The following is a 16,526-nucleotide window of genomic DNA, read 5'->3' on the forward strand; positions in this document are numbered from 1 at the left end:
CCTTGTGTCAGAAGCTACTGTCCCTTAATGCGCTTGCGTGGTTCTCCCACGCCCTGGGGAGGATTCCTATCGATCTGTTCTGCGCTCGGAAGTTCTTCCTGGCAGCAGGCGGCCATCTTGCTGGAGCTTGAGAGAGGAGAGAAGGGTGACACTGGTTTCAGGGCCGCCCCGGGAGCCTCAAGAGCGGGAGGCAGCCCCGGAGGTGGTCCCTAATCCCGGGTCCTGCTCTTGGACCCGAGAAGGGAAGGCGGGGGGCGGTGGGGGCAAGATGGGTGGAGAATGCCAACAAGGATTGCTAGGCGGCGGGAGGAGGGGCGTTGCTATGGTGACCGGGGAGGGGCGGGGCCAGGTCTGCTGTGAATCATCTGGGCGCTGCCTGGGAAGGGCAGGACTGGGGTGGTGACCATGCTAAGAGCCGGGTGGGATATCGTGACATCCTGGACTGGAGGGACTCCGTGTCTATGGCAACGATCGCCTGGCGGAAGGGGCGGATCTAGATCTCTTCACTTGAGACGCTGACATTCCAGGCCCTTGTCCCGCAGGCTCCCGCGGGCGGACGCGCCGGAAGAGGAGGCCGGGGAATGGCGGCGGTGTGGCAGCAGGTCTTAGCAGTAGACGCGAGGTGAGGCGTGGGGTCGAAGCTCGCGGGAGCGGAAGTTACGTGGTGCATGCGCAATGGCGATAAATGAGGCTGGGCGGAGAACTTGCCTTATGCAGCTGAGTGGGCTTGCTGGAGGTGAGCATGCGCAGTAGCAGGGTGTGGGGCTTGCCCGCAGGGAATGACTGGCAAGCGAGGGTTGTTAAACAGCATGCTAGGTTAATGCAGTCACATGTGGGCATGCGCAGAGTCTGTGGTATTGGAGCCTTTGTCGGTGGGGGGGGTGATAGAGCCCATGCTGGTGACATCCTGTTCCCCACTTTTGCCCCCAGACTTCTCTTACCATCACTTCCCCAGTCTGACCCAATCGCCATACTGACCCACCATTGCCCCATGCTAACCTCCGTCACCATGTCAGATTGGTCCCTATTGTCTACACTGACTCAGTCACCCCATACCAATTCCAGCAGAACTGCAGACTGCCTCCATTGTGCCCACACTGCCCTCATTGCCATGCCCATTATTACTGCGGACACACCCTTATCACAACACTAGAGTGACCCCCATCACCACTGCTGATCACTTGCCATCCTGACCTATCACTGCCACACACCTCATTCTCCTTCCCTATCCCCTGAGCTGATTGATTCCCTCTGTCCTGTGCCTGCTGCCCGCCTTGCCTCCTGCCATCGCAGGTACAATGCGTACCGCACACCAACGTTTCCACAGTTTCGGACACAATATATCCGACGGCGCAGCCAGCTACTGCGGGAGAATGCCAAGGCTGGGCACCCTCCAGCATTGCGTCGGCAGTACCTGAGGCTGCGTGGGCAGCTGCTGGGCCAGCGCTACGGGCCCCTCTCTGAGCCAGGCAGTGCTCGTGCCTATAGCAACAGCATCGTCCGCAGCAGCCGCACTACCCTTGACCGCATGGAGGTGAGCTCCTCCCCACGCCACCTGCCTCCATATATATTCACTCAACAGACTTGTCGAGCACCTGCTATGTTCCAGGCACTGTTCCTGGCTCTTAGGATGAGCAGAGGGCAAAAAGAGATACTGTATGTCATAAATCAACAGACAATAAGATAAATAGGTTGATAAGCAGGCAATAAACAAGATAAATAGGTCAATAAACATAGCAAACCAGGTAAACAAGTGAATAACTACCATGGCTTGTAGTGAGGAGTGCTAACATGGAAAAATAAGGCTGACTTGGGGAATGAAACAGGACAGGTGTTGGGAACAGAGAGAAGCTATTTTTAATGGGGATGCTCAGGGAAGGCGTCTCTGAGGAGGTGACAATTGAGCTGAGACTTGAATGAGGCAAGAGACAAAGCTGAGTGGTTTTCTGGGGGAAAAGTGTTCATTCTTTGTTCAAAGAGCATTTGTTAAGTATTTGCTGAGTGGGGCAAGGGTGAGAGTAGGGGAACTAGTGCAGAGGACACCACAGTAGTCCAGGTGACGGTGGTGACAGTGGAAGGGGTGAGAAGGGATCTGGTTCCAGCATGCGGTACCTCAGTTGCCTGACCAGGGATCGAACCTGCGCCCTCTGCAGTGGAAGCGCAGAGTCTTAACCACTGGACCACTAGGGAAGTCCCATGGTTCTGGGTATATTTTGAAGACTCTAGATCTCATAGGTTCTTGAGGGCTGTTTGCAAGGTGTGCCTACCCTGACCCTCTGTTTGCAGGACTTCGAGGATGACCCTCGGGCCCTGGGGGCCCGTGGGCACCGCCGCTCTGTCAGCCGAGGCTCCTACCAGCTGCAGGCACAGATGAACCGTGCCGTCTATGAGGACAGGTATGCACCAGGGGCAGCTGAAGGTTTGTGAGGAGGAGGGGAGCCACAGGGCGATGGCAGGCCAAACGCTAGTACCTCCCTCCTCTCACCCCTCACTCCTGTTGGGTCCTAGGCCCCCCGGCAGCGTGGTTCCCACGTCAGCGGCAGAAGCAAGTCGAGCCATGGCCGGGGACACATCGCTGAGTGAGAACTATGCCTTTGCGGGCATGTACCATGTTTTTGACCAGCACGTGGATGAGGCAGGTGAGCCCGTGGATGGTGGGTCCCGTCACCACGCATTTGCCCAAACAACTGGGTGACAACCACCCAGTGCATCCTTTTCTGGAATGCAGAGTCTCAGGCCCACCTCGGAGGAATTGCTGTTCATCACACCTTTCGCAAAACCTAAAAGCCCTCTGCAAAGTGATCTGCAAAGTCTTGGTTACTTTGTCTACCATAAAGGGGCTCAGCAGTTTAAAAGAGCACTTTGCAGAAGGCTTCTGGGGTCATGAGTCGCTTGAACGAGCTTAAAACCTTTGCTGCAGAGAAATCTCCTTGCAAAGGGCAGAGTGGGTTTTGCAAACTGCCAAGACCCTGGTAACTGAAGTGCTTACTGAGATGTAGAAGGCTTTTTGCATTGCAGAAGTCATTTGCAATCCATAAAGTACCTGCCAAGATTTAGGGAGCTTTGGGTAGAGGGCCTTCTGGGGTTCCAACTCTCTTTCTCAGCCAAGGAAAACCCTTTGCTGAGGCCACTGTGCCTGGTGCAGTCGGTCCCGGCCCCTGGCTCACACGTCAGAACCTTCTGTAAATGAAAGCACCCGGTGAGCGTGGCAGCTCTCACAAATGGCTCCTTGGCCTTGCAGTCCCCAGGGTGCGCTTCGCCAATGACGACCGGCACCGCCTGGCCTGCTGCTCACTCGATGGCAGCATTTCGCTGTGCCAGCTGGTGCCCGCCCCGCCCACCGTGCTCCGAGTGCTGCGGGGCCACACCCGCGGGGTCTCCGACTTCGCCTGGTCCCTCTCCAACGACATCCTCGTGTCCACCTCGCTTGATGCCACCATGCGCATCTGGGCCTCTGAGGACGGCCGCTGCATCCGGGAGATCCCTGACCCAGACAGCGCCGAACTGCTCTGCTGCACCTTTCAGCCGGTCAACAACAACCTCACTGTGGTCAGGCTCCAGAGCACCCCCTTGCCGAGGGCGGGATGCCAGGCCAGGAGGGCTGTCGCAGGGAGTCGGGATAAGGGGGTCCCCTCTAGTCCATCGCCTCCGTCCTCCTCTGGCCAGACTCAGAGGGAAACAGGGCAGAACTGGGGACGTGGTTCTTGGTCTGGGATGGCCTCACTGTGGTAGACTCCGGGGATGGGGGGCGGTCTGGGGGTAGGGTCACGGTCCCATCAGCAGTAGTCCTACCGTTTTCCAACTGCAGGGGCTGCTGGTTGGGGAGCAGGATTACTAGTCGGAAACCTTGTTTCATCTCAGTGGCAGCATCATGGTGGTCCGACCCTGATAGAGAGTCAGAGGACAGGGGAAGGAAATGAAAAGTCTGGCCAGGTCCTGAGTGGGGAGTAGGGGGAGCTGGCCCCGTGAGCCTGTGCTCTGGGATTCTTTCAGCTGTAGCAGCAGCCGCCGCCCTAGTATAGTCAAGGCTCCAGGAAGGACCAGGCAGGCCCCTTGAGTTCTGGGAGAAGCTGTCTCTTCTGTTCAGATTGCAAGAGGGACTGGCTGGGGAGGATGACCAGCCTGAGTCACCTTCCAGTCTACCGGCCCACCCTCACTGTGATGAGAGTCCAGTAGGGATCAGCCAGTCCCATCAACAGCAGCCCTGCTGTGGTCAGACTCAAGGAGGGAGTGGCTGGGAGCTGGGTGATGGTGTGCGGGTCTCACACACAGGTGGGGAATGCCAAGCACAACGTGCACGTCATGAACATCTCCACGGGCAAGAAAGTGAAGGGTGGCTCCAGCAAGCTGACAGGCCGTGTCCTCGCTCTGTCCTTTGATGCCCCTGGCCGGCTGCTCTGGGCGGGTGATGACCGCGGCAGTGTTTTCTCCTTCCTTTTCGACATGGCCACAGGTAGGCAGACCCTAGGCCTGCATCCAGCTGCTCACACCCTCACCCTTCTGGTGCACAGTCCCAACCCTCACCGTTGCCTCCCCTCCTTCTGCTGCCACAGGGAAGCTGACCAAAGCCAAGCGTCTGGTGGTACATGAGGGCAGCCCTGTGACCAGCATCTCCGCCCGCTCCTGGGTCAGCCGCGAGGCCCGGGACCCCTCGCTGCTCATAAATGCTTGCCTCAACAAGCTGCTGCTCTACAGGTGGGTCTCCTCTCTGGGCCGCCTGGAGGTGGGGGGCCTGCCGCCTCTGTCAGACTGAGACGAGAGCCCTGTCTCCCCAGCAGACTAAGCCATGGAGGTTAACTTCATTGAGGGGAGAGGTTCGGTCTCCTAATAATAGTAAAAATCTGATCATGGTGACATCAATAGGAGCAGTAATAGTAATAGCAATAGCTATCATGTGCGTAGCAGTTGCTGGGCCAGGCCCTGTTCATATCCCCTCATTTAATCCTCACAGCAGCCCTGTGAGGTGGGTGCTGTAATCATGTCCATTTTACAGATGAGCAAACTGAGCCATAAAATAGACTAGAGTCCCCTTAGAGCAGTGGCCTGCTTTCCCTTCCTTCATTTTTTTTTAAAATTTTTTCTTTTGAAGCTGGGAGTTTTACTATCCCCACTCACTTATGTCTGTCATCTAAATGCAGTTCTCAGCCTGGGCTGCACGCTGCTCCCTGCAGTAGCTCGGGTTCATTCCTTTGAATAGCCATGTGGTATTCCACGGTGCAGGGGTGCTGTAGTTTGGTCAGTCATTCCCTCTCTTTGTGCCTGTCCTAAAATCAGGATCTCTTAGGGACCCTTAGGAAAAGAAACTAGCAAATTAAACAGCAGAGGCTCCCCATTTGTATCAACAGATACAGTTTCCAAACTGTCACTAACTCACACACCATCCCGTGCTTTATAGGTTTATGCAGTCGTCTCAAAACTGGATTTCATGAACCTTGAAAAGACCTCAGGTGCAGGGGTGGGGACACAAACTGGCCCACCATTCGTCCCCCTCTGGGACTGAGGCTGCCCCCTAACCCACTCTCTTCCTCCTCTCAGAGTGGTGGACAACGAGGGGACCCTGCAGCTGAAGAGAAGCTTCCCCATTGAGCAGAGCTCGCACCCCGTACGCAGCATTTTCTGCCCCCTCATGTCCTTCCGCCAGGGGGCCTGTGTGGGTGAGTCCCATGGGGTCGGGGTGTCTGGGTGGCCAGGGAGGGGCAGGGACCAGGGCTGGTGCTGATCTGGCTCAGCTGTCACGACATCCTAATGCCCAGCAACCTCACACTTTGAACACAGACCCCCCAGACAGCCCAGAAACCTCACAGCCTAAGACACAGACCCCTCCCCGCCACCAACAAAGAGCTCAGAGACCTCACACTCTGGACGCAGAGCCAAAACAGCTAGGTGACCTTGCATCTGGGGATGGTCCACCCCAGAGCCCCCAGCCCCGGGACCTTACACCTTGGACATAAATCCCTCAACACCTCAGAGACTTCACATGCAGGGCACCCCGCTGCCTCCTGCAACACCTCCTGATGGTCTCTCATCTGGGCAGTGACGGGCAGCGAGGACATGTGCGTGCATTTCTTTGACGTGGAGCGGGCAGCCAAGGCCGCCGTCAACAAGCTGCAGGGCCACAGCGCGCCCGTGCTGGATGTCAGCTTCAACTGCGATGAGAGCCTGCTGGCTTCCAGCGACGCTAGCGGCATGGTCATCGTCTGGAGGCGGGAGCAGAAGTAGGAGACTTCCAGCCTTGCCACTGTCCACCTTCCCACCCGCCTCCGGCCCCAGCCTTGTGTTTGTAAATAAAGTTCCTGTGGTTGTGCCGATGACTGGCTCCCAGGTCTTCTGGGGTTGGGATGGGGGAAAGGGCAGCTCTAGGACCCAAGATGGGATGGGGGTTCACCTCCTCATTCATGCCTTCATGCATTGATTCATTGATGGATTCATTCAACAGCCGTTTATGAACGTCTGCCATGTCAGAGGCACCACTTCAAGTGTTTTACACAGTCACGCTTTGGACAGACATCGTGGAGCACCTCTGTGCGCCGGGACCTGTTCTAGGCACTGAGAGTACAAGCTGTGACTTAAACTGACAGGAATGGCTGCCCTCGTGGGGCTTACGTTCTAGCGGAGGCAGGTAGATAATAGACAAATATGTAACAGGTCAGCTAAAGCTGAGCGTTGTGAGGAAAAAGGGCAGGGGATAGAGTGCAGGAGTGAGGGGAGGGTTAGGCTCTTTTTGGTGTCCTGATCAGGGAAGATGTTCCTGACAGTGTGAAATTTATTTTTCTTTAATTTTTATTTTATATTGGAGTATTACACTAGGTCCTAGTTGATTATTTTATGTATAGAAGTGTGTATATGTTAATCCCAAACTCCTACTTTATCCCTCCCTCCCACCTTTCCCCTTTGGTAACCATACACTTGTTCTCTAAGTCTGTGAGTCTGTTTCTGTTTTGTAAATAAGTTCATTTATATCATTGTTTTAGATTCCTCATATAAGTGATACCATATGATATTTGTCTGTCTGACTTACTTCACTTAGTATGGTAATCTCTAGGCCCATCCATGTTGCTGCAAATGGCATTATTTCATTCCTTTTTTATGGCTGAGTAATATTCCATTGTATATACGTACCACATCCTCTTTATCCATTCATCTGTCAGTGGACATTTAGGTTGCTTCTGTGTCTTGGCTATTGTAAATAGTGCTGCAGTGAACATTGTGGGTGCATGTATCCTTTCAAATTATGGTTTTTTTCTCTGGATCTATGCCCAGGAATGGGATTGCTGGATCATACGGGTGGTTTTTTTTTTTTTGGTTTTGGGGTTTTTTAAAATATCTTTATCAGAGTATAATTGCTTTACAATGGTGTGTTAGTTTCTGATTTATAACAAAGTGAATCAGCTATACATATACATATATCCCCATATCTCCTCCCTCTTGCATCTCCCTCCCACCTTCCCTATCCCACCCGTCTAGGTCATCACAAAGCATCAAGCTGATCTCCCTGTGCTATGCGGCTGCTTCCCAGTAGCTATCTATTTTACATTTGGTAGTGTATATATGTCCGTGCCACTCTGTCACTTCGTCCCAGCTTACCCTTCCCCCTCCCCGTGTCCTCAAGTCCATTCTCTACGTCTGTGTCTTTATTCCTGTCCTACCCCTAGGTTCATCAGAACAACTTTTTTTTTAGATTCCATATATATGTGTTAGCATATGGTATTTGTTTTTCTTTTTCTGACTTACTTCACTCTGTACGACAGACTCTAGGTCCATCCACCTCACTACAGATAATTCCATTTCATTTCTTTTTATGGCTCAGTAATATTCCATTGTATATATGTGCCACATCTTCTTTATCCATTCATCTGTCAATGGACACTTAGGCTGCTTCCATGTCCTGGCTATTGTAAATAGAGCTGCAGTGAACATTGTGGTACATGACTCTTTTTGAATTATGGTTTTCTCTGGGTATATGCCCAGTAGTGGGATTGGTGGGTCGTGTGGTAGTTCTATTTTTACTTTTTTAAGAAAGCTCCATACTGTTCTCCATAGTGGCTGTATCAATTTACATTCCCACCAACAGTGCAGGAGGGTTCCCTCTTCTCCACACGCTCTCCAGCATTTGTTGTTTGTAGCTTTTCTAATGATAACCATTCTAACTGGTGTGAGGTGATACCTTATTGTAGGTTTGATTTGTACTTCTCTAATAGAGAAGATGGGAGATAGATAACCCAAATTAGTGATGTTGAGCAGCTTTTCATGTGCTTCTTGGCCATCTGTATGTCTTCTTTGGAGAAATGCCTATTTAGGTCTTCTGCCCATTTTTTGATTGGGTTTTTTTTTTTTTTAATATTGAGCTGCATGAGCTGTTTATATACTTTGGAGATTAATCCTTTGTCCGTTGATTCAGTTGCAAATCTTTTCTCCCATTCTGAGGGTTGTCTTTTTGTCTTGTTTATCATTTCCTTTGCTGTGCAAAAGCTTTTAAGTTTAATTAGGTCCCATTTGTTTATTTTTGTTTTTATTTTCATTACTCTGGGAGGTGAAACCAGAAAGATATTGCTGCGATTTATGTCAAAGAGTGTTCTGCATATGTTTTCCTCTAAGAGTTTTATAGTTTCCGGTTTCACATTTAGGTCCTTAATCTGTTTTGAGTTTATTTTTGTGTATGGTGTTAAAGATTTGTGTTCTAATTTCATTCTTTTACAGGCAGCTGTCCAGTTTTCCCAGCACCACTTATTGAAGAGACTCTGTTTTCTCCATTGTATATTCTTGCCTCCTTTGTTGTAGATTAATTGATCATAGGTGCGTGGGTTTATTTCTGGGCTTTCTATCTTGTTCCATTGATCTGTATTTCTGTTTTTGTGCCAGTACCATACTGTTTTGATTACTGTAGCTTTGTAGTGTAGACTGAAGTCAGGGAGCCTAATTCCTCCAGCTCTGTTTTTCTTTCTCAAGATTGCTTTGGCTATTTGGGGTCTCTGACAGTGTGAAATTTAAACAAAGACCTGAATGAAGTGAGAGAGCCATAGTGTGTGAGGAAGAAGAATATCATAGGTAGAGAAAAGGCAGTTCAGAGGCACCAAGGCTGGAGTGTGCCAGGAGGACCATTGTAGAGGCCAGTGTGGCTAGATTAAGGTTTGCTAAGAGATGAGGTTGGACAGGCCCAATCCTGGAGGGCTTTGGGGGCACAGTGAGGACTTGAGCGTTTTTGCTGAGTGAGGCGTGAGTCACCAGAACATTTTGGGTGGAGTAGGGACATGATCTCACTTGGTTGTAAGAGGATCCTTGTGGGCACTGTGAAGAGAACAGACTGGAATGGGGGAGCGGGAGCAGGGGGATCAGTCAGGAGACCCTGCAGTAGTTGAGGTGAGCAGTGATGGGGACTTGCACCAAGGTGGTGGCAGCAGAGGGGCTGAGGTAGGAAATGTTGGCTTCTACCACAGGGGTTTCATCCTGTTAAGTCTGCAGGACTCCGCTGGCTCCTCAGGGAGGCTGAGGCTTCCAGGCTTCCCCCACCCCTGGGCCAGCCGCACCCTGGGCCCCACACCTGTCGGTGCATTGGTTGTTTTCCGCAAGCAGGGAGCAGAGGTGTTGAGAGCGCCAAGGTGGTGCAGAGCAACTATGGACCCTGAGGCTGAGGTAGCGGCTCCTGTTGTGGGAGGAAAGGGATGGGGGATCTCTCTCCACCCCAGAGAAACTCCAGACTACCCCTAGCTCCTCCCATGCCCACCCAGGGCTCAAATTCGAGGCCTGGAACATCTCAGAGAACACTGAGTAATGTTCAGTATTTGAGAGGAGCCCTGAGTGAGGTCAGAAAGCTTGGGGTGTAGACAGGGAGATTGATAACCCAAATCCCTTGTCAATGACCTGAGTCACCAGGAAATGTCAAAGTTCCAGAGTATCAAAGAGCCTCTTGCTCCAGCTGCTCCCTTCCCTCCAGCTCCATAGGCTGCCACATCCAGATGTATGAATGGGAATTATAGCTACCGTCTTGAGACCTCAGGGTCAGTCCACAGAGTCAGAGACCCCGACCTGGCCCAACATTGTTGAGCTGCTGAACTAACACCAGCAGTCTTGTTGAGGGAGGAAAATAACCTCTTGTTCATTCAAGCCACTGTTATTGGACAGTGCAATTACTTGTAGCCAGAAGCATTTCTATCTGGTACTTCCATCTGACAGACCTTAAGGTAAATGGTGATGAGATGTGGTGATAGTCCAGAGAGCTGGACTGTTCACAGACTCAGTGATTTGCTAGGAGGATTCTCAGTCTCCTCAGATGGTTGTATACATGGCTATGATTTTTACAGCAAAAAGATACAGAGCACAGTCAGCAAAGGGAAATGGCACATGGGGTGAAGTCCAGGGGAAACAGGCACAAGCCTCCAAGGGTCATCTTCCAGTGAAGCCTCACAGGACACCCTTAATTCCCTCAGTTGTGACAACACATGTTAAACACTGTGAACCACGGAAGCTTGTTAGAGACTCCGCCCATGGTTTCTATTAGGGGTTGGTCATGTAAGCACCCTCTGCCTGGCACATACCCAACTCCCTGACACCCTGAAGGAAAGCAGGTGTTTAGCATAAACCACGGTGCTTGGACAAACAATTCAGGCACAGTGGGTCACTCTTATCAATTAGAGAGTGGTGGGAATCTTCCTGGAATCTAAATTTCCAGATGCCAGCCAAGGGCCCCCCTTAAAGCAGGCCTTTCCAAAGACAGCAATTGAGGCCTGCTGTTAACTCTTGTCTGCACAGTATGGAGCACCAAAAAGACGCTTGGTTTCCACTAAGGTTAGCAGATCACAAAATCATTTCGGGGAGCCTCATTTTTCTCTAATACTTTCTTCTTTTCTTCACATTTTTCATGTCTTCATTGCATCTGGATTCAAGATGGCTGATCACAGATGTTATACATGATTTGGGGGACTTCCTCCTTGCGAAATTTTGAGGTAACAGAGTTGACCTTCTGCTTTAAATTCTTCATAATGATTTTCTTGACTTACAACCTAAGGGGAAATAAATAAAGAGCAAATAATAAAAAAAAAACGTACTGGTCAGACTTGGACCTCTGTTAACTTGTTCGTCATCACTGTGCCTCTGATTTAACATCAGATCTGAAACCCTTTTTTGTGTGTGTGTGTGTGTGTGTGTGTGTGTGTGGTACACGGGCCTCTCACTGTTGTGGCCTCTCCCGCTGCAGAGCATAGGCTCCGGACGCACAGGCTCAGCGGCCATGGCTTACGGGCCCAGCCGCTCCGCAGCATGTGGGATCTTCCCGGACTGGGGCACGAACATGCGTCCCCTGCATCGGCAGGCGGACTCTCAACCACTGCGCCACCAGGGAAGCCCTCAGATCTGGAACTCTTAACCACTCCACCATCAATACCCCTTTGGTCTTATCTGGAACTGAAATTCTGCTGACTATTCTTTGGTCCAACCTTGAATGCAGGCCTCTAGTTAATATCCCACTATCACTGGCTTTCTGCTCTGACTGGGCCTTTTTAAAAAATTTATTTATTTTATTTTATTCATTTTGGGCTGTGTTGGGTCTTCGTTGCTGCATGCGGGCTCTCTCTAGTTGCGGTGAGCAGGGGCTACTCTTGTTGCAGAGCATGGGCTCTAAGCACGCCTGCTCCAGTAATTGTAGCTTGTGGGCTCTAGAGCACAGGCTCAGTAGTTGTGGCACATGGGCTCAGTTGCTCCATGGCATGTGGGATCTTCCCAGACCAGGGCTCGAACCCATGTCCCCTGCATTGGCAGGTGGATTCTTAACCACTGTGCCACCAGGGAAGTCCCAACTGGGCCTTTTTGAACTCTAGAATCATCAAGGCATTTCTGGTCTGACCTCAAATTCGGGCTCTGTTAGCCTTTACTCCTTCAAGACCCGCTTTGATCTGAAGTTTCACGTGGGTATCTCTTAACTAATCCAACATGATAGGCTTCTCATTCAACCAAAGCCCAGAGCTTTTTCAGTTATTCCACTGCTGGTGCCCTTCTGCCCTGACCTCTATAAACTGTTCCACCATCATCAGCCCTCTGGTCTGACTGGGAGTGGAGACTTCTGTTAACTATTCTAACATCAAGGTCCTCTGATCCGATTTTTTTTTAAACAACTTTCTTGGAGTATAATTGCTTTACAATGGTGTGTTAGTTTCTGCTTTATAACAAAGTGAATCAGCTATACATGTACATATATCCCCATATCTCCTCCCTCTTGCATCTCCCTCCCACCCTCCCTATCCCACCCCTCTAGGTGGTCACAAAGCATCGAGCTGATCTCCCTGTGCTATGCGGCTGCTTCCCACTAGCTATCTGTTTTACATTTGGTAGTGTATATGTCAATGCTACTCTCTCACTTCGTCCCAGCTTACCCTTCCCCCTCCCCGTGTCCTCAAGTCCATTCTCTACGTCTGCGTCTTTAGTCCTGTCCTGCCCCTAGGTTCTTCAGAACCATTTTTTTTTTAGATTCCATATATATGTGTTAGCATACGGTATTTGTTTTTCTCTTTCTGACTTACTTCACTCTGTATGACAGACTCTAGGTCCATCCACCTCACTGCAAATAACTCAATTTCGTTTCTTTTTATGGCTGAGTAATATTCCATTGTATATATGTGCCACATCTTCTTTATCCATTCATCTGTCAATGGACACTTAGGTTGCTTCCATGTCCTGGCTATTGTAAATAGAGCTGCAGTGAACATTGTGGTACATGACTCTTGTTGAATTATGGTTTTCTCAGGGTATTTGCCCAGTAGTGGGATTGCTGGGTCATATGGTAGTTCTATTTTTACTTTTTTAAGGAACCTCCATACTGTTCTGCATAGTGGCTGTATCAATTTACATTCCCACCAACAGTGCAAGAGGGTTCCCTTTTCTCCACACCCTCTCCAGCATTTGTTGTTTGTAGACTTTTTGATGCTGGCCATTCTGACTGGTGTGAGGTGATACCTCATTGTAGTTTTGATTTGCATTTCTCTAATGATTAATGATGTTGAGCATTCTTTCATGTGTTTGTTGGCAATTTGTGTATCTTTGGAGAAATGTCTATTTAGGTCTTCTGCCCATTTTTGGATTGGGTTGTTTGTTTTTTTGATATTGAGCTACATGAGCTGCTTGTAAATTTTGGAGATTAATTCTTTGTCAGTTGCTTCATTTGCAAATCTTTTCTCCCATTCTGAGGGTTGTCTTTTCATCTTGTTTATGGTTTCCTTTGCTGTGCAAAAACTTTTAAGTTTCATTAGGTCCCATTTGTTTATTTTTGTTTTTATTTCCATTTCTCTAGGAGGTGGATCAAAAAGGATCTTGTTGTGATTTATGTCATAGAGGGTTCTGCCTATGTTTTCCTCTAAGAGTTTTATAGAGTCTGGACTTACATTTAGGTCTTTAATCCATTTTGAGTTTATTTTTGTGTATGGTATTAGGGAGTGTTCTAATTTCATTCTTTTACGTGTAGCTGTCCTGTTTTCCCAGCACCAGTTATTGAAGAGGCTGTCTTTTCTCCATTGTATATTCTTGCCTCCTTTATCAAAGATAAGGTGACCATATGTATCTGGGTTTATCTCTGGGCTTTCTATCCTGTTCCATTGATCTGTATTTCTGTTTTTGTGCCAGTACCGTAGTGTCTTGATTACTGTAGCTTTGTAGTATAGTCTGAAGTCAGGGAGCCTCCGATCTGATTTTGAACTATTCCAAGATGCCAGCCTCTCTGGTTTGACCTCCTCTATTAATAATTCCACCATCAGTGCCCTTCTGGTCTGCCATAAAAACAAGGTCTCTGTTAAGTATCCTCCCGTCACTGCTCCTTAGGCATGACCTTGAACCCAGGCCTTCATTTCATATTCTAACTGAAAGGCCCCTCTGGTCTCAAATCAAACCCAGACCTCTTATTAATTCTTCATCCAAGACTCTGACACTGTTGTACCTAGGCTTCTTTTTTTTAAATTTTTTTTTGTGGTACGGGGGCCTCTCACCGCTGCGGCCTCTCCCATTGCTGAGCACAGGTTCCAGACGTGCAGGGCTTCTTTTTAACTATTCAACCTTCAGTCCTTTCTGATCTGACTTTGAACCCAGGCCATTTTAACTCTTAAGCCACAGTGCTCCATTGGTCTGACCTCAGACCTGGTCCACTATTAACTGCTGCAACATCAATGTCCTGCTGGTCTATTCTCAAACCAGGGTCTCTTTTATTGTCATTTCACCTTCAGTGTCATCCTGCTTCCTTATCAAAGCTCTTCCACTATCCTTGCTCTGCCATCTGTCTGATGTTTACTCTTCCAAATTCAATGATCTACTTGTCTAATTATCCAACACAGCCATTTAAATCCCTCCACTCCAGGCCTATCCTCAAACCTCTGTTAAATATAGCACCATTAACTCCCCCGTGATTTGACCTCGAACCTGATCCTCTGATAACTGTTCTGTTACCAGTAGCCTGTGAGTCTGTCATTGAACTTGTACAGTTATTTCTTCCAACATCAGTGCTCCTGGAATCTGAACTCAAACCCCGGACTCTGTTAACTATTCTAGAATCTGTTCCTCTCTTGACTGAGCTCAAACCCAGATATTTATTCAATTGTCTCCATCTCTGTTTCTTTGGTCTGACCCTAAACCAGGGCCTCTGTTAACTCTTAATGCCCCTCTAGTCTGAGTTCAATCATTTGCTAACTATTCTAACATCAACATCTCTCTGTCTAGATAATCAAACAGAACTATTGTTAACTAATTAAAAAAATCCCGGCCTCTCTTACATAACCCCAAATCTGGGTCTCTTTATTCCACCATCAGTGATTTTCTTGTCTGTTATTGAACACTGTGTGTAAACTCTTCTACCATCAATGCTCCTCTTCTCTGACTTTGAACCACAGTCCGTGTTAATTCTTCCACTGTCAGTTCCCTTCTGGCAGTGTTGCCTTCCACTGGGGCCTCTGATAAGGCTAGCACTGTTATTGCCCCTCTGGCCTGACCTTAAACAAGGTTAGTAATTTCACTGTCAGTACTCTTTTAGAGCACGGACCCTAGCATGTTAACTAGTCCATTATCCATGCCCTACCTTCTGACCTTGAACCTGGACCATTGTTAAGTCTTTCACCATCTGTGCCCCTTTGGTTAAGACTTCAAACCTGGGCTTATGGAAAATACTCCGGCATTAATGGCCTTCTTGTCTGAATTCAAATATAGGGGATGAAAACTACTGAACTTATAAGGACTTCAAAGTGGTCACTACTGGTGAAATACAGACTACAGTCAGATATAATAGGGTGGGAGATTGCAATGTGGACCAAACTGTTCACAGTGATAAATGTAGATTCTAGTGGAGTCACAGACTGGAACACAGACTCTCCCATGATCCATACCTGACTCTGTGTGAGCCGAGGAGTCTCCACGACCTAGTCTGCATGACCACATATGTCCAAAGTCCAGTCTGTATGACCCCCAAAGTGTCTACACCCCAATCTGTGTGACTGCAGGAGGTCCCTACCCTAGTACATATGTACCCAAGAGTGTCCACATTCTAGTCTTTGTGACATGAGGCATGTCGACACCCTAGTTTGTATGACTCCAGAAGTGTTCATACCACAATCTGTGTTACACCAGGAGTGTCTGTACCCAGTCTGTTTGACCTGTTTCCAAAGTGCTCTGTGCATGACTCATGGGACTCCACATCCCGGTCTGTTACCCTAAGTGTTCAGACACCTATCTTATGACAATAGGAGTGTTCACACTCCATTCACAAAGGAGAGAAGAGATGAATAGATATTCTTTCATTTCTGCTGCAGATAATTAGATAAATGTAGATTCAACTAAGTTTTTTTTTTTAAAAAACGTAACGATAATCACAAGTTGAATTAAAGACAGGAAAGAGAACTTTCAAATCACTTGAAAAAGAATGAGAAATGATTCCATAACAAAAGGTAGACCACTAAGGAAATACCAAGAAGGCATAAAAAAATACCAAAAACATAAAACAACACAGAATTTCACTTTCTGACAATAAACATTAATGGATTAAAGTCCATACATTAAGTAACAAGGGCACGCAGGTTGAGTAAAAATTCAAAAATCAACCAAATAATGTCTAAATCAAAATGATTCAGAAAGATTGTTTTAAACAATGAGTAAAAATGTGTGAGAAAAGTAAAGACAGAGAAAACAGTAGTTGCAATATAAATTCAAGATAAAATTAAGGAAAAAAGCATTAAGCAGTTAAAAAGGACCCTTTTTACTGATCCAGGGCATGACCAACATTGAAAATATAACAGTCATAAATTTCTATAGTCCGTATAACAGAGACCAGACCTTTAGCTAAAGAAATAGAAGACAGCCAATTGAATGCTTGCCAACTTATCCATACGGTTGGATCAAGTTGAGCAGTCTCCACACCAGACATTAAAAATATGATATAGGCTTATAAATTAGGTTTCGTGGAAAATGCAGCAAAATAGAGGAAGTGGTCTACTTGTTTTCCTATCCCGGACTCAAAGAGGGACACTCTCATGGCCTTGGGTGTTCTCTCTTGCAGTGAATGTGAGTGG

At 48.3% G+C, this 16,526-nt stretch overlaps 1 protein-coding gene across 9 annotated transcripts; it reads left to right on the forward strand.

Annotated features, from left to right (window-relative positions):
- WDR13 (WD repeat domain 13) lies at positions 1-6,308 on the forward strand. Of its 9 annotated transcripts, XR_004348135.1 has the most exons (11): positions 1-202; positions 543-622; positions 1,328-1,534; positions 2,287-2,396; positions 2,509-2,639; positions 3,242-3,549; positions 4,273-4,453; positions 4,554-4,695; positions 5,396-5,447; positions 5,536-5,654; positions 6,035-6,055. XR_004348135.1 is itself a non-coding variant. In XM_032620554.1 (10 exons), the coding sequence occupies exons 1-9, from the start codon at positions 28-30 to the stop codon at positions 5,427-5,429; spliced, it is 1,368 nt and encodes a 455-aa protein (XP_032476445.1). In that variant the 5' UTR covers positions 1-27; the 3' UTR covers positions 5,430-5,447; positions 5,536-6,308. The 9 variants fall into 9 exon arrangements, 8 of the variants coding, with proteins under 8 accessions (XP_032476445.1, XP_032476440.1, XP_032476441.1 ...); XM_032620554.1 differs by having other exon boundaries at positions 5,536-6,308; XM_032620549.1 differs by lacking the exon at positions 5,396-5,447 and having other exon boundaries at positions 6,035-6,308.
- The last annotated feature ends 10,218 nt before the right edge of the window (positions 6,309-16,526 follow it).

The sequence above is a fragment of the Phocoena sinus genome, chromosome X, assembly GCF_008692025.1.
Source record: "Phocoena sinus isolate mPhoSin1 chromosome X, mPhoSin1.pri, whole genome shotgun sequence".
In the NCBI taxonomy this organism is placed as follows: domain Eukaryota; kingdom Metazoa; phylum Chordata; class Mammalia; order Artiodactyla; family Phocoenidae; genus Phocoena; species Phocoena sinus.